The 23,356-nt window shown below is 45.3% G+C and overlaps 1 protein-coding gene across 1 annotated transcript in view; it reads left to right on the top strand.

Annotated features, from left to right (window-relative positions):
• Positions 1–23,356, top strand: part of ubac2 (UBA domain containing 2) — a 225,216-nt gene that overhangs the window by 169,067 nt on the left and 32,793 nt on the right. The window contains exon 7 of the mRNA XM_080198062.1: positions 5,049–5,294. Coding sequence (XP_080054188.1) covers positions 5,049–5,294 — 246 coding nt within the window. The remainder of the gene's footprint in view (positions 1–5,048; positions 5,295–23,356) is intronic.

The following is a 23,356-nucleotide window of genomic DNA, read 5'->3' as shown; positions in this document are numbered from 1 at the left end:
CTTCTCTATAGACAGTATGCTTTGTCTCTGCAAGGAACAATACTTTTCACTGTATACCAATACATGTGACAATAATAAATCAAATCAAATTACCCAGGCCCTATCCCTGTAACCCCATGTATTTATCCTGCTAATCCCCGACGCTAATTTAGCATGGCCAATCTACTTAATTTGCACATCTTTGGACTGTGAGAAGAAATCAGAGCACCCAGAAGAAATCCACACAGACACGGGGAGAATGTGCAAACTCCACACAGACAGTGACCCAAACTGGGAATTGAACCCAGGTCCCTGGAGCTGTAAGGCAACAGTGCTAACCACTGTGCCACCATACCACCCTCTATTTAGATCTGAACTTTCTCTGCTCTAAAGAAAACAACCCAATAACTGAAGCCTTTCATTCCTGTAACCATTTTGGTAACTCTCCTCCACACCCTCTCCAAGGTCTAAATGTCCTTTTTAAAGGTTGTTGCCTGGAATTGAACTCAATATTCCAGCTGGAATCAAACCAGTGTCTTTGTAAAGTTTTAACAGAACATCCTTGCTTTTTCATCCTTTTCCCTTAATAATAAAACCAAGAGCCCCACATTCTTTTTTTAAAAGAGAAAGTAATATATATAGTGTCTTTCAGAACTTGGGACATCCTTCAGCACCACACATCGTAGTTACTGCAGGAAACGTGGCAATGTGCCCCAGCAAGCTCCCAATCAATTAGCAATGTGACAATGATTTGATAATCAGTTCTGGTCTTGTTGACTGAGAAAAGACAAAGCCTCAAGTTTGATATCTCAACTAAAAGAGGGCACTTCCAATATCACAGCGCTGGAGTTTCAGCCTAAATTATTGCACTGAAGTCCTGGAGTAGGACTTGAACCCACAATCTTCTGAGCTAGAGGCAAGAGTAGGAAAGCGGCTAATGTTACGCCATTGTTTAAGAAGGGTGCCAGGCAAAAGGCAGGGAATTATAGGCCGGTTAGTTTAACGTCTGTTGTAGGTAAAATGTTAGAATCCGTCATCAAGGAGGAAATAGCGAGGCACCTTGAGGGGAATTGCTTGATAGAGCAGACGCAGCACGGTTTCGTTAAGGGGAAGTCGTGTCTGACAAACTTATTGGAGTTCTATGAGGATGTGTCTAGGGCGGTGGATAGAGTAGAGCCAGTGGATGTGGTCTTTCTTGATTTTCAGAAGGCATTTGACAAAGTACCTCACAAGAGGTTATTGCAGAAGGTAAGGGGGCATGGAGTTGGGGGTAGGGTGTTAGCGTGGATAGAGGATTGGTTGTCAAATAGGAGGCAGAGAGTGGGGGTTAATGGGTGCTATTCGGATTGGCGGTTGGTGACTAGTGGAGTGCCCCAGGGGTCGGTGCTGGGGCCTCAGCTATTTACCATTTATATAGATGATCTGGAGGAGGGAACCGAGTGTATGGTGTCGAAATTTGCTGATGACACCAAGATTGGTGGAACGGCAAATTGCACGGAGGGTGTGGAGAGTCTGCAGAAGGATCTAGATAGGCTGGGTGAATGGGCCAGGAAATGGCAAATGGAATTTAATGTTGGCAAGTGCGAGGTGGTCCACTTTGGTAGGAATAATGGTAGGAAGGACTATTACTTACGTGGCGAAAAACTGCAGCATGCGACGGTGCAGAGGGACCTCGGGGTCCTTGTGCATGAGTCGCAAAAACCCAGCCTGCAGGTGCAGCAGGTGGTCAGGAAGGCAAATGGGATGCTGGCCTTCATAGCGAGGGGGATTGAATATAAAAGTAGGAAGTTCTTGCTGTAGCTGTATAGGGCATTGGTGAGGCCGCAGCTGGAGTACTGTGTGCAGTTTTGGTCGCCGCACTTACGCAAGGATATTTTGGCCTTGGAGGGAGTGCAGAGGAGGTTTACTAGGCTGATACCGGAGTTGAGGGGGTTGAGCTATGAGGAGAGGCTGAATAAACTAGGCTTGTACACGTTAGAGTTTAGAAGAATGAAGGGAGATCTCATTGAGACGTACAAAATGATGAATGGGATGGATAGGATAGAGGTGGAGAGGCTCTTCCCGCTCAGAAAGGACAGTAGGACTAGGGGGCACAGCCTCAAGATAAAGAGGGGGGCGGTTTAGAACGGAGTTGAGGAGGAACTTCTTCACTCAAAGGGTGGTGAATCTGTGGAATTCTCTGCCCGTTGAGGTGGTGGAGGCTGCCTCGCTAAATATTTTTAAGACGCGGGTTGATGGGTTTTTGATAAGAGAGGGGATTAAGGGTTATGGGGAGAGGGCGGGAAAGTGGAACTGAGCCACGACAGATCAGCCATGATCTTATTGACTGGCGGGGCAGGCTCGAAGGGCTGGATGGCCTACTCCTGCTCCTATTTCTTATGTTCTTATGTTCAAAGCATTTTTCAAGTTACCCTGCTGCCTTCAAAAACCTGTGTGCATTCATCCCCAGATTTCCCTTTCACGGTACCCTCTCTTATAGTACCATTGAATTTATCTGACCTCACCTTATTCTGCTCACCAAAGTGTATCACTTCACTCTTCTCTGTATTAAATTTCACTGCCGTGTGTCTACACAGTTCACTCATCTGTTAGGTCCTCCTAAAACCATGACTATTCTCATTGTTTGCTGCAGCTCTCGGTTTGTTTCACCTGCAAATCACATTGCAAATATAAAAGAAAAGTGTTCCTGATGTTCATATCTGGGGAACACCATAGTATAACCTCCATTGGTTCTGGAAAACAGTCAACTGTCTGATTTCAGTACTCTAGGTAGTGATAACCCACATTGCACTGTCTTTTTCATCCCATTGATACTAATTTTGTTAATAAGAATATTAAGTAATGCTTCATCAAATGTGTTTTGAAATTCCATGGCTGGAATTTTACCGTCCTGCTGCCACGGGAATCAGAGCAAGTGAGGGGTGGGACATGGAAAGGTCTGTTGACTTCGGGCAGGATTCTACGGTTTTGGGATGAGCGAGGCCATAAAACCACACATCATATATGCAACATCAGCTGCACTACCCTTGTTAACCTCTTCATCGAAGAACGTGATCAAGTCAGCCAAACCAGCATTTGGTTGTAACAAATCAGTGCTGAGTCTTTTAGCTTGCTGTGGGTTATTGTCTCTGAAAAGGTTTGCCACTGCTAACATGAGGCAGAACCAGTGGTCCCAGTCTGAGGATATAGTGTAGACCGCTTAGGTCAGAGGTAAAGAGAAATTTCTTCACCTACTAGTCAGCCTTGGAGTTTGTTGCCACAGAAAATAATTGAGGCTAAACGTTGAATGTATTCAAGACGCAATTAGATATAACGCTTCAGGCAAAGGGGATCAAAGGATATGGGAGGAAGACGGGATCAAGCTATTGAGTTGGATGATCAGCCATGATTATAATAAATGGCGGAGCAGGCCCGAAGAGCCAAATGTTCTACTCTTGTTCCGATTTTCTATGTCTGTTTCTATTTCCATTTGTATACATCTTTCTAAACTGGAGACTAGAGCTGGGACAGCATTGAGTGTGATTTAACAACCAAGGTCCTATACAAGTTTAACTTAAAAACTCTGCTTTTAAATTCTGTTCCTCTAGAAATGAGCCCCTGTTCTCTGATTGCATTTTTATGGCTTTGTTAGCCTGTGTTACTACATGTAATGCTTTGTGAATTTGTACCACCAGATCTGTTTATTCCCATGTAAACTCTTATTTTCTTTGGGGCAAATGGCATGCCTTGTCCTTCTCTGAAAATGCTCAGTTCCATGCTTTACCTATATTGAATTTCATTTGCCATTTCCCGAGGGGCAAGAGGCCTTCTTGCCATTGACAAAGGGACACATTTGTGTTTTTCAACTTAATTACCTGCTAGCCACATTTTTGGAACTGAGCCATCCTTTATCGATCTGGCCATGTGCGGCATGGGGAGGGATAAAAGTGGCAGGAAAATAATAAAAAAAAAATTCACAAATTGCTACTCGGTCATTTTTTTATTGCATTGAGACTTTTTTAAAGATGAACTATAAAACATAAAGTTCTGCGTATTTTAAAAGAAATGTTTTAGTATAAAAACTGTATAAAGTCAAATATTTGGTACAGAAAATGAGTTAAAAAAAACTCATTGTGGAAACAACTTCAATTGGCTGTTTCCTATTTATCTAAATATTGGGGGTTTGTAAATGCACCCTCAAGTACATTATGGGAGCAAATTAACCCCCAGCAGGGTGGGTTTGATTTGAGTCAGGTTGTAACAATATTTTTTCAATTAAATTTGAACCATTTTAAAAATCTCAAATCCAAAATTAATCCACTTTGAAGCTGCCCATTTCCAAGTTTAATGGAGAGGGAAAAGGAGGTGGGCAACCAATCAGCTACCAGGAGACGGTATTCATTTTAATATTGTAGTGAAGCTTTGTGCCTCAGCATTCACCTCTCTCCCAGCTTTAACCCTGGCTAGTCTCTGTCCCAACCTTGGGAAACCCAACATTTAAAGACAGCTTGCCTCCTGCTTCTTGAAAGAAGTAAATTATTTTCCAGCACTGCTTGTGGTTCAAGAAGAGAGGAAGTGCTTCTTCCAATCTCCCCAATCTCATCTGCTTCCCCCTCTCCCCCAGAGGAAACGTGGCACTCCACGCAATCACCAATTTCACCCAAAGGGTCATCCAGACTAGAAACGTTAGCTCTATTCTCTCTCCGCAGATGCTGCCAGACCTGCCGAGTTTTCCAACACTTTCTGTTTTCGTACCAATTTCCCCATCCTCGCCTTTGGTTTCTCTCCAACTCTTCACAATCACCCCCAGGTTGCCTAAAGCGATGCTGTATCTCGGTGATCAGGCTAGCTCCTGGGTAGGCACCCAGCTGGGGGGAAAGAAAACACCATGCACAAAACTCCACAGGGGATTTGTAGACTTTTTGACCAGACCTTCTCTGTACTCTTGGAAGGTCAGAGCCTAGTTTTCTGTCGCTCCTTTAGCCGAGGGACATTTCTAAAAGCAGTATAGTTGTTGTGTGGTTTTGCCTGAGATCTAATGCATGTACTTTATAATTTGCCAGTGACCTTTCTCTTTTTCTCCTTTGCAGTTTTCTGGAATTATTTACTATTATAACGTGCTGAAGGTGCAGCAAATACTTTGTGTACCAAAGTGGGTAACCAGATGTGCCTCGTTTATCCTCGAGCCCCTCTTCTCATCTGCTGAACCCACCCATGAGACTCCCATAGGAATGGGTGCCACCCTGGAAATTCAGCGACAGCAGAGGTTGGAACTGCTGGACCAACAGATCATGCTGGCTCAACTTAACCAGAACAACAGAAGACATCGGTGGCAGGTAACAATCTTCAGCCACCCAGTCCATCAACAATGCTGTTAGGAGGGTGTTCCAAGAATTTGACTGAGCGACAGCAAAGAAATGTAATGTAGTTTCAAGTCAAGATGGCATCTGACTTAGAATCTTAGAACCCGGCACGGTAGTACAGTGGTTAGCAGTGCTGCTTCACAGTTCCAGGGACCTGGGTTCGATTCCTGGCTTGGGTCACTGCCTGTGTGGAGTTTGCACAGTCTCCTCGTGTCTGCGTGGGTTTCCTCCGGGTGCTCTGGTTTTCTCCCACAGTTCAAAGATATGCAGGTTAGGTGGATTGGCCATGCTACAATTGCCCCTTAGTATCCTAGGGATAGGTTAGACAGATTAGCAGGTAAATATGAAGGGGTATGGGAGTAAGGAATGTGTGGGATTGTGGTCGGTGCAGACTCGATGGGCCAAATGGCCTCTTTCTGCACTGTAGGGTTTCTGTGGTTTCTATGAACCCCTACAGTGCAGAAGGCTGTCATTTGGCCCACTAAGTCTGCACCAACCACAATTCCATCCAGGCCCTATCCCCATAACCCCATGCATTTACCCTGCTAATCCTCCTGACACTAAGGGCCCGATTTTACCAACACTTTGCGCCCATTTTTGAGCTCAAAAACCTGGGTGAAGTTGGGCGTGAGGTGACTGGCGCAATCTGTGCATGCATTTAAATTGGCTTAATGGGCTTCACGTCCAACCTTACCGGCACTCCCCCCCTTTACCACCCCGTTCAGCCATCCAGAATCGGCGCGAAACAGACATGCTCCACGAAAGTCCAATTCGGGCCCTCCAGTTAGTGAGAAGTTAATGCTGAGCGTCCAACGGCTCTCTGCTTGAGATCAATGGAGGGAGGGGGGGATCTGCTGTCATTCTGCCCAAGATCAGGGAGGGGCGGGGGGGTAAGGTGAGTCCACTGCCACTCCCCATGTGATCAGTAAGGGAGGAGGAAGGGGCCCACTATTGGTCTGGGTGGCGGGAGGAGGTGGGAAATAAAGGGGTCAGTAATGTTGAGTGGGTGTGGGGGATAAGGGGAGGCATTTTTTGCCCGGAAATGATGTGGCAGGGGAGCTGCATTCTATCATTTTTTTCTGCGCATGCGCAGTTGGAGGCACCAATCGGACTGCAGGATTTTGGGCACGTTAAGCCCCGCCCACAGGCTTGTGCAGCGCGATTCGGACCCCCTGATATTTTTTCAGGCACAGTGCGTATGGGGGAGCCTGAGAATGGGTCTAAAAGTGGGATCTGAAACACTCCCAATTTCAACGCCGTCCAGCACTTAGAATCAAAATGGTAAAATAGGGCCCTAAGGGGCAATTTAGCATGACCAACCCACCTAACCCATGCATGTTTGGACTGTGGGAGGAAACAGGAGCACCTGGAGGAAACCCACGCAAACACAGGTAGAACATGCAAGTTCCACACAGACAGTGACCCAAGCCAGGAATCGAACCCGGGCCCCACTGTGCCACCGTGACTTGATGGGGGGGATCTTGCAGATGGCAGTGTTGCTAGTTCTGTTCTGTCTGTGTAATGGAGATGGAGGTCATGTGTATGGAAGGTGCATCAGAACCACTAGAATTTATCGCCAGGAACAGGCCGTTCGGCCCATCTGCTCCGTGCTGACATTTTTGCTTCCCACAAGCCTCCTTCCACCCTTTTCATCTCACCCTATCAAGATTTCCTTTTATTCTTTTTACCCTTATATTTTCATCCAGCTTCCCCTTAAAAATATTTACGCTATTCACCTTAGCCACTCCCTGTGGGAGCGAGTTCCTTATTCCCACCCCACTCTGGGGGGCAGAGCATCTCCTGAATACCTTTGTAAGCTTATGAATGATTATCATATATTTATGGTCCTAGTTTTAGATGGAAACAAATTTTAAAAGTAAGATCACTGGATGTGGAGATATTATGCTTTTGGTACCATGAACTAAGATGATCATTCAGGAAAGTAATGCTCATATTACAGTTATAACTTTTTCATCTTTTCCATTCAACTCAACTCAGATACAATCTCATATTTAACGTAAATCATTGCAATTTCATCCATTTCTGAGTACACTTTTTCCACTTTCACCATCCAACTGCTTATCACGTGCAGTGTCGTATACCGCCCTCCCACTCCTATTCAACCAGGCTGTCGTTTTGTACGTGCTGACGACTATCGACGCCCACTCAGGAAATTAACTTTTAACTCACAACAGACAGTGTGTATAGAATCTGACATTCTGCTGCTTTGTTTTGTAGATTGGTATTTTAACTAGTCTAGTGCTGCTATTGATAGGAGTAGAATTTGCATCATAGGGACAGGCCACACTGGTCCACACTCGGATTTATATTCCATTCCGTTCCCACTTCATCTCATCCCATCAGCATAAAGGAATTAACCTTCCATGGCACGGTGGCACAGTGGTTAGCACTGCTGCCTCACAGCACCAGGGACCTGGGTTCAATTCCTGGCTTGAGTCACTGTGTGGAATTTGCACGTTCTCCCTGTGGCTGCTTGGGTTTCCTCCAGTTTTCTCCCACAGTCCGAAAAGACATGCGGGTTAGATGGATTGTCCATGCTAAATTGCCCCTTAGTGTCAGGGGGACTAGCTAGGGTGGACGCATGGGGTTGTGGGATGAAGCCTAGATGGGATTGTGGTTGGTGCAGACGCGATGGACCGAATGGCCTCCTTCTGCACTGTAGGGATTCTGTGAATCTACGATACTTGTAACCACCTCATTCCATACAGACACAGAACAACAATCCTGAAGAGCTGATGTGTTGATTCCTGCAATTGTCGTAAATGCTGAGACATAAGAACATAAGAAATAGGAGCAGGAGTTGGCCATCTAGCCCTTCGAGCCTGCCCCACCATTCAGTAAGATCATGGCTGATCTGAAGTGGATCAGTTCCACTTTCCCGCTTTCTCCCCATGATCTTTAATTCCCTTGTTTATCAAAAACCTATCTACTCGTGACTTAAATATATTTAGCGAGGTAGCCTCCACCACTTCAACGGGCAGAGAATTCCAGAGACTCACCACCCTTTGAGTGAAGAAGTTCCTCCTCAACTCTGATCTAAACTGCGCCCCATTACCTTGAGGCTGTGCCCTCTAGTCCAGCTATCCTTTCTAAGTGGGAAGAATCTCTCTATCTCTACCCTATCTATCCCTTTATTATCTTATATGTCTCTATAAGATCCCCCCTCATCCTTCTAAACTCCAACGAGTACAGACCCAGTCTATTCAGTCTCTCTTCATAGGCTAGCCCCCTCATCTCCGGTATCAGCCTGGTGAACCTGTAATCATAGAATCCCTACAGTGCAGAAAGAGGCCATTCAGCCCATTGAGCCTCCACCAACAACAATCCCACCCAGCCCCTATCCCATAACCCCATGTATTTACCCTGCTAATACCCGTGACACTAATGATTAATTTAGCATGGCCAATCCACCTAATCCACACATCTTTCGGATTGTTGGAGGAAATCCATGCAGACACGGGGAGATCATGCAAACTCCACACAGTGACCCGCGCCAAGACTCCATCCCAGGTTCCTTATGCTGTGAGGCAGCAGTGCTAACCACTGTGCCACTAGTAACATGCAAAAGACGGGATTTAGATAGTGGTCTTTTCGAGGCTGGAATTGAACCCTTGCACTCTGAGACAGCAGTGCTAACCACTGTGCTATGGTGTGCTCTGTATGGAAATATGTGAAAAAACCATCTAGTTCCTTTCCCGTTATGTGGCTAGCCTCCCCTTGAATTTGGCTGTTCTATTCACCTCAACCACCCCTTGCGGTAGCTAGTTCCACATTCTTACCGCTCTCTGGGTACCTTCTGAAATTCTTTTTTAATTTATTAATGTCTATCACATATCTATGGCCCTGTGTTTAGGTCTCTGCACAAGTGGAAACACTTTCCTTTCTTTTTAAATCACTTTATAATTTTAAACGTTTCTATCAGGTGACCCCCTCTCCACTCACCTCAACCTTCTGTCTTCTAGAAGAAAGAACCTCAGCCTTGTCCATCTTTACCACAGTTCTTGTAAAAAAATTTTAAACCTCCTCTACATCCTGTTTATATCATAGCCAGCAGAATAGCGAATTGTATTTTAAGATTTACCTAACTCACATTGTAAATTAACCACATTTAACATAGCAAGTCTGTTTATCGGTTATATTTAATCATCCTTTTAAAAATGATGTAGCGAATGATGCGCTAAACACAGTTCCGTAGAGTTAAAAGGCAAAATACTGCGGATGGCAAAAACTTAAAATGCTGAAAACATATGAGAGGAAGCTGTACAAAGAGGAAGGGAGTGTCAAACTTCCAGATATCGTTATACACTGCCAGAGTTTGATAAGCATCATATAGGTTTGTATACCTTATTTTAACAACTAAAGTGAATATATCAACAGTTTTCATGCAGTGATTAACACTTATGGTGCCATTATTTTCTTGTCCTTGCCATTGCAGACTCCCCAGTTCCACCGCCATGGCATTACCCATCTCACTCATCCTTGTCATTTTTACCTCTGTTCCAGTATTTTCCTATCCCGTCTCCCACTTCGTACTCTCTGTAAGCTTGAACTGCTCCAAAAGTCTATTAAAGTTTATTTATTAGTGTCATAAGTCGGCTTACATTAACATTGCAATGAAGTTACTGTGAAAATCGCCGAGTGGCCACACTCTGGTGCCTGTTCAGGTACACTGAGGAAGAATTTAGCATGGCCAGTGCATCTAACCAGCACGTCTTTTGGACTGTAAGAGGAAGCTGGAGCACCTGGAGGAAACCCATGCAGCCACAGGGAGAACATGCAGACTCTTCACATACAGTGACCCAAGCCAGGAATTGACCCCGGGTCCCTGGCGTTGTGAGGCAGCGGTGCTAAGCACTGTGCCACCGTGCCTCCCCTCTATTCTCAGTTGCACCAGGTACCATTTAGTCATCATCGTTGTGCTCACTGACCTACTCTGCTTTCCAGTCAAGCAAGGTCTAAGTTAGCCTTGTGTTCAAATCACTCCACAATCTCACCTCTCCTCAGCTCTGTAACCTCTTCCCAGCCTTGCAACCCTCTGAGATCACTGCTCCTCTGGCCTGTTCTGCATCCCTGATTGCCCTTGCCCAATGTTCGGGTCCATTCCTTTAGCTGGGTCATCAGCTGCTGAAATCCCTCCCTAAAACCTCACTGCCTCTTCATGTCACTTTCCTCCTTCAAGACACTCTTTCAAACCATGTCACTTTGACCAGGCCTCTTGTATGGCTGAGTATCATATTTTATTTGATACTGTTTTGAGTATGTTAACGTAAAAGGCTTATTTGTCACAAGTAACCACATTAACACTGCAATGAAGTTACTGTGAAATTCCTTTTGTCGCCATACTCCGGCGCCTGTTTGGGTCAATCCACCTAACCTGCATGTCTTTCAGAGGAAGGAAACCGGAGCACCCGGAGGAAATGCACACAGACACGGGGAGAATGCGAAGTCCACACAGACTGTGACCCAAGCCGGGAATCGAGCCCGGATCCCTGGAGCTGTGAAGCAGCAGTGCTACCCACTGTGTCACCATGCCACCCCCAATATGCTCTATAAATTTACTGATACAGCCAAATGGTCCCTCCATTTGCATTTTCTGTCACCTAGAGGGCTTGCCATGCACTTGTTATTCTGAACAGTTTCCCTGTTGCTCTTTGATGTGGCCGGTGAACATTAACGCTGTATTGCTGAGTGCTCACTGCTACCATAAACACCTCTTCACCTTCTCTTCCTGATGAACTCATCAGCTTCATTTTTCGAGTTGATTACTCAGAAAGTGAGGCTGGTGGATTAGCAAGTAAGGCGGTGACTGTGGAGAGAAACAGAGTGAACGTTTCTTTTCAATGAGTCTTCAGGTTCAGAGAAATGGTATTTTTAAAACACCTTTCCCTGCCTCTGGCCGCTGCACTTTGCAATGAAGTAGTTTTGTCGGAAATGCAGCAAGCGGATTGCATAGATTTTCATAGGTAGCAATGTGATAGCAGCCAGGTAATCTGTTTCTGGTGATGTTGATTGAGGGGTGAATATTGGCCAGGACAGTGAAAAGAGCTTCCCTGCTCTCCATCGAAATGGTGTTGGATCTTTTATGTCCACTTGAGAGGGTAGATGGGGTCTTGGTTTGACATCTTGTCTGAAAGGTGGCATCTCCAACAATGTGGCACTCCCTTGCTAATGCACTGGGAGTTCCTGCCTAGAATTTTATGTGAATATCTCCAGAGATTTGGGAGCTATACAGTGAGTCACTGCTGACAAAAATGAGAAGATCATGTGGACAATTTTGATTTTAACCACATTATGTAGTGAATAGATGGTTGGATTTCCCAAGCAGGCAGATAGCATAGTCATAAATTGGAGAGATTTTTGAGGATGTGAAATTGCGTGGGTTTGGGTTGGGCTAGAAGAACTGTGGAACCCATTATTGTTCCTGTATTTTATTCAATTCCATGGGAACGAAGGTTGGGGTCAGTGGTGATGCTACTTCAGCTGTTAGAGAGCAAATATCAGAGAACAAATCTCTTTCAAGCTGCACCTTTAAATCTTCAAAACCTGCCATCTGACCACCCTTATTTCCTTTGCTTACATCCCTTTATGACTTTCTTTCTTGATCCCTTTTCATCCTCATTATTTTCCCCTGAATTGTATCTCAGCTAGAAGTCAATAGTTCAGAGAAGGAAGAAGTTTGACAGAGGAGGGAAGATATGACTGTGGAACTACTGTGTTTAACTCCTCACTGTGACTGAGGAGGTCTTCATAGAATCCCTATAGTACAGATGGAGGCCACTCAGCCCACTGTGCCTGCACCAACAATCCACCCTAGCCCTGTAACCCCAGTGCTAATTCCCCCCAAAATTAGGGTCAATTTAGCATGGTCAAATCACTTAACCCGCACATCTTTGGACTGTGGGAGGAAACCAGAATACCTGGAGAAAACCCACACAGACACGAGGAGAATGTGAGAGGCAGCATTGGTAACCAGTGTGCTACAATGCCATGCCACCTTGTGGTGCTGCCTCTAAGCCAGAAACTCTGTGTTTACCCTGAGTCTACTCTAGGACTGAATGACCAAGAAAGTTGCGAGGGAAAACCCACCTTGTTCACTAATGTCCTTTAGGGAAGGAAATCGGCCATCCTTACCTGGCCTGCCCTACATGTGACTCCAAGCCACAGCAATGTGGTTGACTCTTAAATGCCCTCAGGAATGGGCAATGAACGCTGGCCCAGCCAGTGACACCAACATCTCATGAACGAATTTTTTTAAAAAATGAGTATCAAATCCTTCGAACACACAGGCAGTAAGAGCGCAGGAGATTTCTGGTCAGCTGTGTTGTGGATAGAAGTTGGAGCCTCAACCGTCACTGCCCATAGCTCCAGACTACAAGGAGCATGTAAAAGTCCATGTTGCCACAGCAATTTGGCTTCCTTGAGTGAACTAAGACATGACCAAGAGTGGGAGCTCTGTATTTGCAGCGTGTGGGTTTCGAGAAGGATTGGACAGATGTTGGAAAGTATAGTGGTTTTGGAAGAGAATCTCAGAATCTCCAGTGGGAAAGTACAGAGGGGAATGGGTAACCAGCTTCACACAGGTCTTGGACTGACACATGCGAGTGGGGGAGATTTCCATCATAAAGTCAGAGCAGCTCATGTAGAGGGACCTGAAAATGCTGCTGAGAACTTGGATAATTTAGTTCTAGTCAGACCCCATTTGGAGTATTCAGAGCAGTTTTGGGCACCCATACCAAAGGAAGGATGTGCTGGCGTTGGAAAGGATCCAGAGGAGGTTCACAAGAATGATCCCTGGAATGAAGAGCTTGTCATATGAGGAAAGGTTGAGGATTCTGGGTCTGTACTTGTTGCAGTTTAGAAGGATGAGGGGGGATCTTATTGAAACTTACAGGATACTGCAAAGCCAGGAAAGAGTGGCCGTGGAGAGGATGTTTCCACAAGTATGAAAAATTAGAACCAGAGGGCACAACCTCACACTAAAGGGATGATCCTTTAAAACAGAGATGAGGACGAATTTCTTCAGCCAGAGGGTGGTGAATCTGTGGAACTCTTTCTGCAGAAGGCTATAGAAGCCGGGTCATTGAGTGTCTTTAAGACAGAAATAGATAGGTTCTTTATTAATAAGGAGCAGGGGTTATGGGGAAAAGACAGGAGAATGGGAATGAGAAAAATATGAGCCACGATTGAATGGTGAAGCAGACTCAATGGGCCGAGTGGCCTAATTTTGCTCCTATGTCTTATGGTGGAGGAAATGATCCAATGGGTCAATGATAAAAATTGAGCTAATGGACTAAAGTAATTGAAGCTTGAGAGTGAAGTTTGATGAACCAAGTGTTTGAGTAAAGAATAGTCCTTTGAATCTGTATCCACCCCCTCTCAGGCAATGCCTTCTAAACCCTAACCAATTATTGTGTGAAAAAACCCTTTTCCCTGAAGGCACCTCTGGTTCTTTCACCAATCAGCTTAAATCTGTGTCCTTTGGTTAGTCGCCACTCAGTGCTCAGAAACAGTGTGTCTGCATTTCCTCTATCTAAACGCTTTGTCATTTCAAACATTTGCAGCAGTTTTGATTTGACTGCAGTCTTTTGGCAAGTCCCTTTTTAACAGCATTGTCTGTTTTTGAGATGGTTGCTCACTTTTCAGTCTCTGCACCAATCATCCTGCATGCAAGTCACTGCCTGCCGTGATCTTGTGTTGTTTCTTTGCTGTCTGTAGGTAGTGGGGTCCATCTGTGATAGCACTGGCATCCAAAAATGTTGAATTCATAAGCTGCAGCTAGTAAGAACATAAGAAATAGGAGCAGGAGTAGGCCATCTAGCCCCTTGAGCCTGCCCCACCATTCAATAAGATCATGGCTGATCTGTCGTGTCTTAGTTCCACATTCCCGTCCTCTCCCCATAACCCTTAATCCCCTCTCTTATCAAAAACCCATCAACCCGTGTCTTAAAAATATTTAGCGAGGCAGCCTCCACCACTTCAACGGGCAGAGAATTCCAGAGATTCACCACCCTTTGAGTGAAGAAGTTCCTCCTCAACTCTGTTCTCAACCGCCCCCCCTTTATCTTGAGGCCGTGCCCCCTAGTCCTACTGTCCTTTCTGAGCGGGAAGAGCCTCTCCACCTCTATCCTATCCATCCCATTCATCATCTTATATGCCTCAATGAGATCTCCCCTCATTCTTCTAAACTCTATCGAGTACAAGCCTAGTTTATTCAGCCTCTCCTCATAGCTCAACCCCCTCAACTCCGGTATCAGCCTAGTTTACTAGGCTGATACCGGAGTTGAGGGGATTGAGCTATGAGGAGAGGCTGAATAAACTAGGCTTGTACTCGTTAGAGTTTAGAAGACTGAGGGGAGATCTCATTGAGACGTATAAGATGATGAATGGGATGGATAGGATAGAGGTGGAGAGACTCTTCCCGCTCAAAAAAGACAGTAGGACTAGGGGGCACAGCCTCAAGATAAAGGGGAGGCGGTTTAGAACGGAGTTGAGGAGGAACTTCTTCACTCAAAGGGTGGTGAATCTCTGGAATTCTCTGCCCGTTGAAGTGGTGGAGGCTGCCTCGCTAAATATTTTTAAGAAGCGGGTTGATGGGTTCTTGATAAGAGAGGGGATTAAGGGTTATGGGGAGACGGCGGGAAAGTGGAACTGAGCCACAACAGATCAGCCATGATCTTATTGAATGGCGGGGCAGGCTCGAAGGGCTAGATGGCCTACTCCTGCTCCTATTTCTTATGTTCTTATGTTCTAAACCTCCTCTGCACTCCCTCCAAGGCCAAAATATCCTTGCGTAAGTGCGGCGACCAAAACTGCACACAGTACTCCAGCTGCGGCCTCACCAGTGCCCTATACAGCTGCAGCAAGACCTCCCTACTTTTATATTCAATCCCCCTCGCTATGAAGGCCAGCATCCCATTTGCCTTCCTGACCACCTGCTGCACCTGCAGGCTGAGTTTTTGCGACTCATGCACAAGGACCCCGAGGTCCCTCTTCACCATCGCATGCTGCAGTTTTTCGCCACGTAAGTAATAGTCCTTCCTACCATTATTCCTACCAAAGTGGACAACTTCACACTTGCCAACATTAAATTCCATTTGCCAGTTCCTGGCCCATTCGCCCAGCCTATCTAGATCCTTCTGCAGACTCTCCACACCCTCCGTACAATTTGCCGTTCCACCAATCTTGGTGTCATCAGCAAATTTCGACACCATACACTCAGTTCCCTCCTCCAGATCATCTATATAAATGGTGAATAGCTGAGGCCCCAGCACCAATCCCTGGGGCACTTCACTAGTCACCAACCGCCAATCCGAATAGCACCCATTGACCCCCACTCTCTGCCTCCTATTTGACAGCCAATCCCCTATCCACACTAACACCCTACCCCCAACTCCATGCCCCCTGACCTTCTGTAATAACCTCTTGTGAGGCACTTTGTCAAACGCCTTCTGAAAATCAAGAAACACCACATCCACCGGCTCTCCTCTATCCACTGCCCTAGACACATCCTCCTCAAGATGCCTCGCTATTTTCTCCTTGATCACGGATTCTAACATTTTACCTACAACAGACGTCAAACTAACCGGCCTTTAATTCCCTGCCTTTTGCCTGCCACCCTTCTTAAACAACAGCGTAACATTAGCCGTTTTCCAATCTTCCAGCACTTCCCTGGAATCCAGCGAGGTTTGGAAAATAATCACCAAGGCGTCCACTATCACCTCCACCATTTCTTTCAGAACCCTTGGATGCATTCCATCCGGTCCTGGGGACTTGTCCACAATCAGTCCCTCCAGTCTTTCGAGCACTGCCTCTCTAGTAACAATAATGTCATTCAGGCCCTCCACTCCTACCATCTTTCCATCGCTAACACCCGGCAAATTATTCACGTCCTCCTCCGTGAAGACCGATACAAAAAGGTTATTCAAGGCCTCAGCCATTTCCCCATCTTCTACCACTAAGTCCCCCCTCTCACCCTCTAAGGGTCCAATGTTCACCCTCGTCAGCCTCTTCCTTTTTATATGTTTATAAAAACTCTTACTATCCTTTTTTATATTAAGCGCTAGCCCAGCTTCATAGTTTATCCTGCCCTTCTTTATCAACTTCTTTGTCATTCTTTGTTGATATTTATACCTCTCCCAATCCTCTTCTCGCCCACTACTCTTAGCTACTGTAAATGCATCCGCTTTTAATTTAATACTCTCCTTTACCTCCTTCGTTATCTCTCCTCCTACGATCCTTTTTAACCATCGGAATAAATTTCTGCTGAGCACCAAGAAAGATCTTCTTAAAGATCCTCCACTGTTCCTCAGCAGACCTACCTTCCAATGTGCTCCCCCAATCAACATTCGCCAATTCCTCTCTCATCCTATCGTACTCCCCTCTGTTCAAACAAAGGACACATGTCCGGCAACCCACTTTCTCCTCCTCCATCTGCATCAGAAACTCTACCATACAATGATTACTCTTCCCAAGAGGATCCTTCACCACAAGGTCCCTAATTCTACCTGCCTCATTACATAACACCAGATCCAAGATAGCTCGCTCCCTCGTCGGTTCCAACACACACTGTTCAAGGAAACTATCCCGGCAGCATTCCAAGAACTCTTCCTCAAACCCACCGCGTCCAACATGGGTCGACCAATCAATATGTAGATTGAAATCCCCCATAATTATCGCTGTTCCATTCCTGCACACCGCATTTATTTGCGCGTTAACAGCCCGCCCCACCTCCAGATCATTATTTGGGGGCCTATAGACGAGACCCGCCAGCGTCTTCCTCCCTTTGCTGTTCCTAATCTCCACCCACAACGATTCTACTTTCTGCTCTTTGGCTCCTATATCATCCCTTGCTACCACCCTGATGCTATCCTTAATCAGCAGAGCTACGCACCCCCCTTTTTCCTCCCACCTATCCTTCCTAAACACATGATACCCCTGGACATTCAGCTCCCAGTCCCTGTCACCTTGCAGCTACGTCTCTGTAATGGCCACCAGATCATATCCATTTGTGCTGATCTGCGCCACCAGCTCATCCACTTTATTCCGAATGCTTTGTGCATTCGGGATAAAGTGCCTTCATCTCAGCCTTCACCTGGACCCTATTAGCCGGAACGCCACCAACCTTACTCATGCACCCTACTCCCTTTATTATTGGGACATCCTTGGCCTCTTCCCTTACCTGTACCCTCTCCTTTACTTTAGACCCCGTAATGTCACCTACCCTCGCACCCTGCCCCCCTCTAATTAGTTTAAAGCCCTATCCACAGTCCTATCTACACAATTCGCCAGGACTCTGGTCCCAGCACGGTTCAGACCAACCCCATCCCACCTGAACAGGTCCCACCTACCCCAATACTGGTGCCAATGCCCCATAAATTCAAACCCATTCCTCCCACACCAATCCCTGAGCCACCCATTCACTTCCTTAATCTTATCAACCCTATGCCCGCCTGCACATGGTTCAGGCAGTAGTCCGGAGATAACCACCTTGTCGGTTCTACTTTTTAATTCCATTCCCAGCTTTTCATACTCCCTCCCCAGATCCTCAGTTCGCATTTTGCCTACGTCGTTGGCACCCACATGTACTACAACGACCGGATTCTCACCCTCCCACTCCAGGTTCCTCTGCAGCCCAGATGCGACATCCTGGACCCGAGCACCAGGCAGACAACACACCCTTCTGTGCTCTTTGTCATTGTGACAAAGGACAGTGTCAACACCCTTAACCACACTATCCCCAATTATGACTACATTCCTTTTCACCTTCTCTTTGCCTATGTCCTGTGTCTGCATCACTGTACCGTGTGCAGTTTGCTCACCAACCTCACAGCCCTCGTTCTTGTCCACACTGGAAGCAAGAACCTCAAACCTGTTATGCAGATTGAGAGGCTGAGGCATCCGGTCCCCACCCTCCTTCCTCCAGTCCCCACCCTCCTGTAAATGCTTGTCCAAGTTTAAAGTAAAGTTTATTTATTAGTTACAAATTGGGCTTACATTAACACTGTGAAATTCTCCTAGTTACCACACTCCGGCGCCTTATCAGGTCAATGCACCTAACCAGCATGTCTTTCAGAATGTGGGAGGAAACTGGAGCACCCAGAGGAAACCCACATAGACACAGGGAGAATGTGCAAACTCCACACAGACAGTGACCCAAGTCAGGAATCGAACCCGGGACCCTGGAACTGTGAGGCAGCAGTGCTAACTGCTGTGTAGCGGTGCACTGCTACCATGCTGCCCTTTTATGTTAGACATGTTGGACAGGCTGTTCAAATTTCCACAGCAGCCCTGGTAGAAGTGCTAGTGAAGAAACAAACCTGGCTGTTGTTGGTACCTTTGTTAAAAATTATCGCTAGTTTCTTGATGTTGGGCACAAGAGGATTTGAAACTGTTGCAGTGTAAATCTTTCATCGTTCTGTGACCAAATCTGGAAACGTTAAGTATCTCAAAGGCGTTCTCAGTCATGGAACTAAACAATAATATCCCAAGTGTCCTGTTTGTAGAAGTGATATTGGGGAAAATAGTCAAAATCTTGGTCAAAGAGGTAGGTTTTTTAAGGAGGGAAAAGAAGTAGAGTTGGCAACGTTGAGGGAAAGATTCCAGAACTTTGGTTCTATGCAGCTGAAAACACGGCCATTAATTATGAAGCAATTAAAATCAGGAAAATCTCAGCAGGTCTGACAGCATCTGTGGGGAGAGAATAGAGCCAACATTGGCTCTGTTCCCACCCCACAGATGCTGTCAGACCTGCTGCAATTTTCCAGCATTCCCTGTTTATGTTTCAGATTCCAGCATCCACAGTATTTTGTTTTTGAAGTAGAATTGGGGTGTGCTCAAGAAGCCAGAACTGAAGGTGTGGAGCTATCTCAAGTAGTAGGACCGGAAGAGGTTATTGTGGTGAGATGAGAGCTCAGACTTGAAAAGAAGGCTGTGTATTTTTGCAAGGTATAAACCTCTTGTTACCCAAATCCCATTATCCCATTTATAATCTCAAGACCATTTCATTTCCCAATGAATGGACAAAGTCAGACCAGCAGCATAAATCACACATCATGCAGCTCACTCAGAAGCAGCACAGTCAGCTAAATTGTAGCCAAATACATGTAGCCCTAAAGTAAACTGAAAATGAAGTTTAACTGTCTCATCATTTGTGGCTCTGGTACAAAACTGCGAACTACATAAGAATATCAGAACTAGGAACATGGGTAGGCTGTCTGGCCTCTCGAGCCTGCTCTGCCATTCAATAAGATTATGGTTGATTTTTTTTCGTGGACTCAGCTCCATTTACCCACCCGCTCACCATAATCCTTAATTCCTCTACTGTTCAAAAATGTATCTATCCTTGCCTTAGAAACATTCAAGGAGGTTGCCTCAACTGTTTCACCAGAACAAGGCCAGAACAAGTAAGGACGTCAGATTTCCTTCCCTAAAGAACATTAGTTAACCAGATGGGATTTGCAGCTATTGACTCTATGACAGTCACCATTGGACTTTTTACTTGCAGATTTTTATGGAATTCAAATTTCAGTATCTGCTGTGGTGGCATGCAAACCCGAGTCCCTGTTTTGATTTTGATTTGATTTGATTCGTTATTGTTGCATTATTAACATACAGTGAAAAGTATTGTTTCTTGCATGCTGTACAGACAAAGCATACCATTCATACAGAAGGAAAGGAGTGGGTGTAGAATGTAGTGTTACAGTCATAGCGAGGGTGTAGAGAAAGATCAACTTAATGCGAGGTAGGTCCATTCAAAAGTCTGATGGCAGCAGGGAGGAAACTGTTCTTAAGTCGATTGATACGTGATCTCAGACTTTTGTATCTTCCTGATGGAAGAAGGCGAAAGAGAGAATGTCTGGGGTATGTGCGACCCTTAATTATGCTGGCTGCTTAAAAACCAGTGGCAATACCAATATGCCAGTGTCTATTAAAAATGTGAATCAATAGTTTTACTCCTGAAGCACACCAGACGTGACTGAACAGGAGAAACCACTCGAAGGAGCTGACAACTCTGGTTTGGACAAGTTGAAGTGGAGCCGCAAGACAGTGGTGCCAGGAAGGCAGAGGAGGTTGGAGTGATCAGTAGTGTAGAGAGCAGTGGGAGGGATGAGGCAGATTGATCTGTAGTCACCCAGCATGACATTTGTGACTTTGTCCTGAGCACACTCAGGACGATGCACTGACTGAAAGTTTGTGGAAGTGGGCACATCATTTAGATCATAGAATCCCTACAGTGCAGAAGGAGGCCATTTGGCTCATTGAGTCTTCACTGACCACAATGCCACGCAGGCCCTGTTCCCATAACCCCACGGATTTACCCTGCTAATCTCCCTGACACTAAGGGTCAATTTAGCATGGCCAATCAACCTAACCCGTTCACCTTTGGACTGTGGGATGAAACCGCTGCACCCAGAGGAAACCCATGCAGAGACTTTGTGACAATGACGTAGTAGTGTCAGTTAAAGAGAAGGGAAGTTAGTGATGTGACCAATAACTTGTATTAAGTGGCGGTCAAGGACGGGATGGTAGCAGTAGAGGTGCTGGAATGAAGAAAGAGATTTGTAATGACTGACATTGCAGGTACTATGTTTGGCAATGGTGAACAGAAATATAAGTGATGTGTGCGTCAATGTGCTTGGATTATTCTATATCCAGCTGCAGCAAGAATGCAAGCTCATGGTTTCAGCTTTGTGAACTTCATCTCTCGAAGCAGAGATTGTGGCTACTGTGAGTGCCAGCTGCTATACCAGATTGTGGTGCAAGAAATTTCTTGGTGTATCTCATTGCTTTCATGTGGGAATTCAATTTGATCTAGACTATTTTAGTTTAATGAGTGCTCTCACGTTTGTGTAGAAGTGCATGTTTCTTTCAAATTCGCAGCTGTGGCAAGAATGTGGTAGTTGGTTCAATGCACTACTGCAGACAATAGTGAAAGCAGATAGATCAGTACCACAGTGTTTATTTACCCTTAGTTATACACAGGAAAGAACCTTCTACTAACAGCAACGTTCATTTCTACAGTGTAACATATATATTTGTGTTATATTTCTATAATGTTTTCATACGTCCTGAGGCATTTCACTGGAGTGCAATCAAACATAACTTGACAGATAATGTGACTGAAAGCTTGGTCAAAGAAGCAGAGTATGGAATGTCAGGAAGGAGATGGAGAGTTTTTGGGTGGGAATCCCAGAGCTGCCAAGAGGCTGGAATTGAAGGATAGCGTCTATGAGCTTCTGGCAGACCTGTTGTGTGATGCTTCATCAATCTTTTAGAGGTCTATGTGTAATACGTCAACATCATTACACTCACCAACCCTCTCTGTTTCTTTTTCAAAAAAATCAAGTTAGTTAAGCACGATTTGTCTTTTTAATGAGCCTGTGCTGGATTTTGTCAACTAATCCACATTTGTTCAAGTTTCCGTTAACGGTTTCCTGGATAGTCACTTTTATAAAATTTCATAGAATCCCTACAGTGCAGAAGGAGGCCATTCAGGATTGTACTGACCACAATCCCACCCAGGCCATATTCCTGTAACCCCACACATTTACCCTAAAAATCCCCCTGACACAAAGGCCAATTTAGCATGGCCAATCCACCTAACCTGTGCATCTTTGGACTGTGGGAGGAAACCGAAGCACCCAGAGGAAACCCACGCAGTCACAGGGAGAACGTGCAAACTCCACACAGACAGTGACCCAAGCCAGGAATCGTACCCGGGTCCCTGGCACTGTGAGGCAGCAGTGCTAAGCACTGTGCCACCGTGCTGTCCGCTAGCAAGGTTAAACTGACTGGATCTTAGTTGTTGGGTTTATCCTTGTACCATTTTTTGAAAAATGCAGTGACATTTGGACTGCTCCAATTCTCTGGCACTACCCCTGTATCTAAAGAAGATTGGAAAATTCTGGCCAGTGCCTCTGCAATGCCCTTATTTCCCTCAATCTCCTTGAGCTGCATCTGATCTTAACTTTCAAGTACAACCACATGCATGGAAACTGAGCCGACTGCCTGTGTGTGAGATCAATGTTCCAGAAACATTGAAGAATGAGACCTGAGTCATTTTGCTTCCCAGCTGAGTTTGCTTATTGCATCAACTCTGTGCTCCTAATTCTTTTTAGTCCTCACTGCTTCACCCAATGCAAACTCTTCCAACCCCATCCTTTCCAGTGAGGTTGTTTTTGATGAAAGATGGCACGGAGGCATTTGTAGGACAAACTGTCTTTTAGCGTAGCTTGCTGAGAAAGAAGTAATGGGGTACACGTTTCACTGTCTACTACAGTAAGATGTTTCAGCACCAACCCCAGTCTGAAATAGTCTCATTAATATGATACTTGAGGTGAAGTGGATGAATGAAATAGCTGAACTCTCAAAACTTGCTTTAAAATTCATTTGATGTACATCTTGTGTAAATACTGGAAAGAAAATACCGCATGCAATCTTTTGATTTGTCTGTTTGGAGTTTGCACTTTCTCCCCATGTCTGCGTAAGTTTCCTCCGGGTACTTTGGTTTCCTGCAAAGATGTGCGGGTTAGGTTGATTGGCCACACTAAACTGTCCCTTGAGTCAGGGGATTAGCAGGTTAAATAACATAGGGTTACGGGAATGGGGCCTGGTTGGGATTGTGGTTGGTGCGGACTCGATGAGCCGAATGGGCTCTTTCTGCACTGTCAGGACTCTATGATAAAACACAATAGATCGATTTTGAACAAGTGACATTTTTGAGGGAAGTTGTTACCATGTTTTTTTGGGTGGCAATAGATAGTCATTGAACATTGCTAACGCAACTGTATGTGTTAAGTCTGTGAAAAGTGTCTATCGAGACTCCTTAACAATTATTCTTATTGAAAAACAAGTCTGCTCCTGTTAACAAAGTTAATCTAACAGGATCAAAATTATAAATTTGCAAACCATCAGAACACGCACTCAATCAACTGAAGTAATTTCAATACCATCAGAGCTTTCAAAACCAGGAGTAGATTAATGCAATTTTTAGCATTATGTTAACCACCCTGTAA

Source organism: Carcharhinus amblyrhynchos, chromosome 10, assembly GCF_965287045.1.
Source record: "Carcharhinus amblyrhynchos chromosome 10, sCarAmb.v2.hapA, whole genome shotgun sequence".
Taxonomy (NCBI): Eukaryota; Metazoa; Chordata; class Chondrichthyes; order Carcharhiniformes; family Carcharhinidae; genus Carcharhinus; species Carcharhinus amblyrhynchos.
Note: the sequence above shows the minus strand (reverse complement) of the source record. Positions and strands in the feature narration are given on the sequence as shown.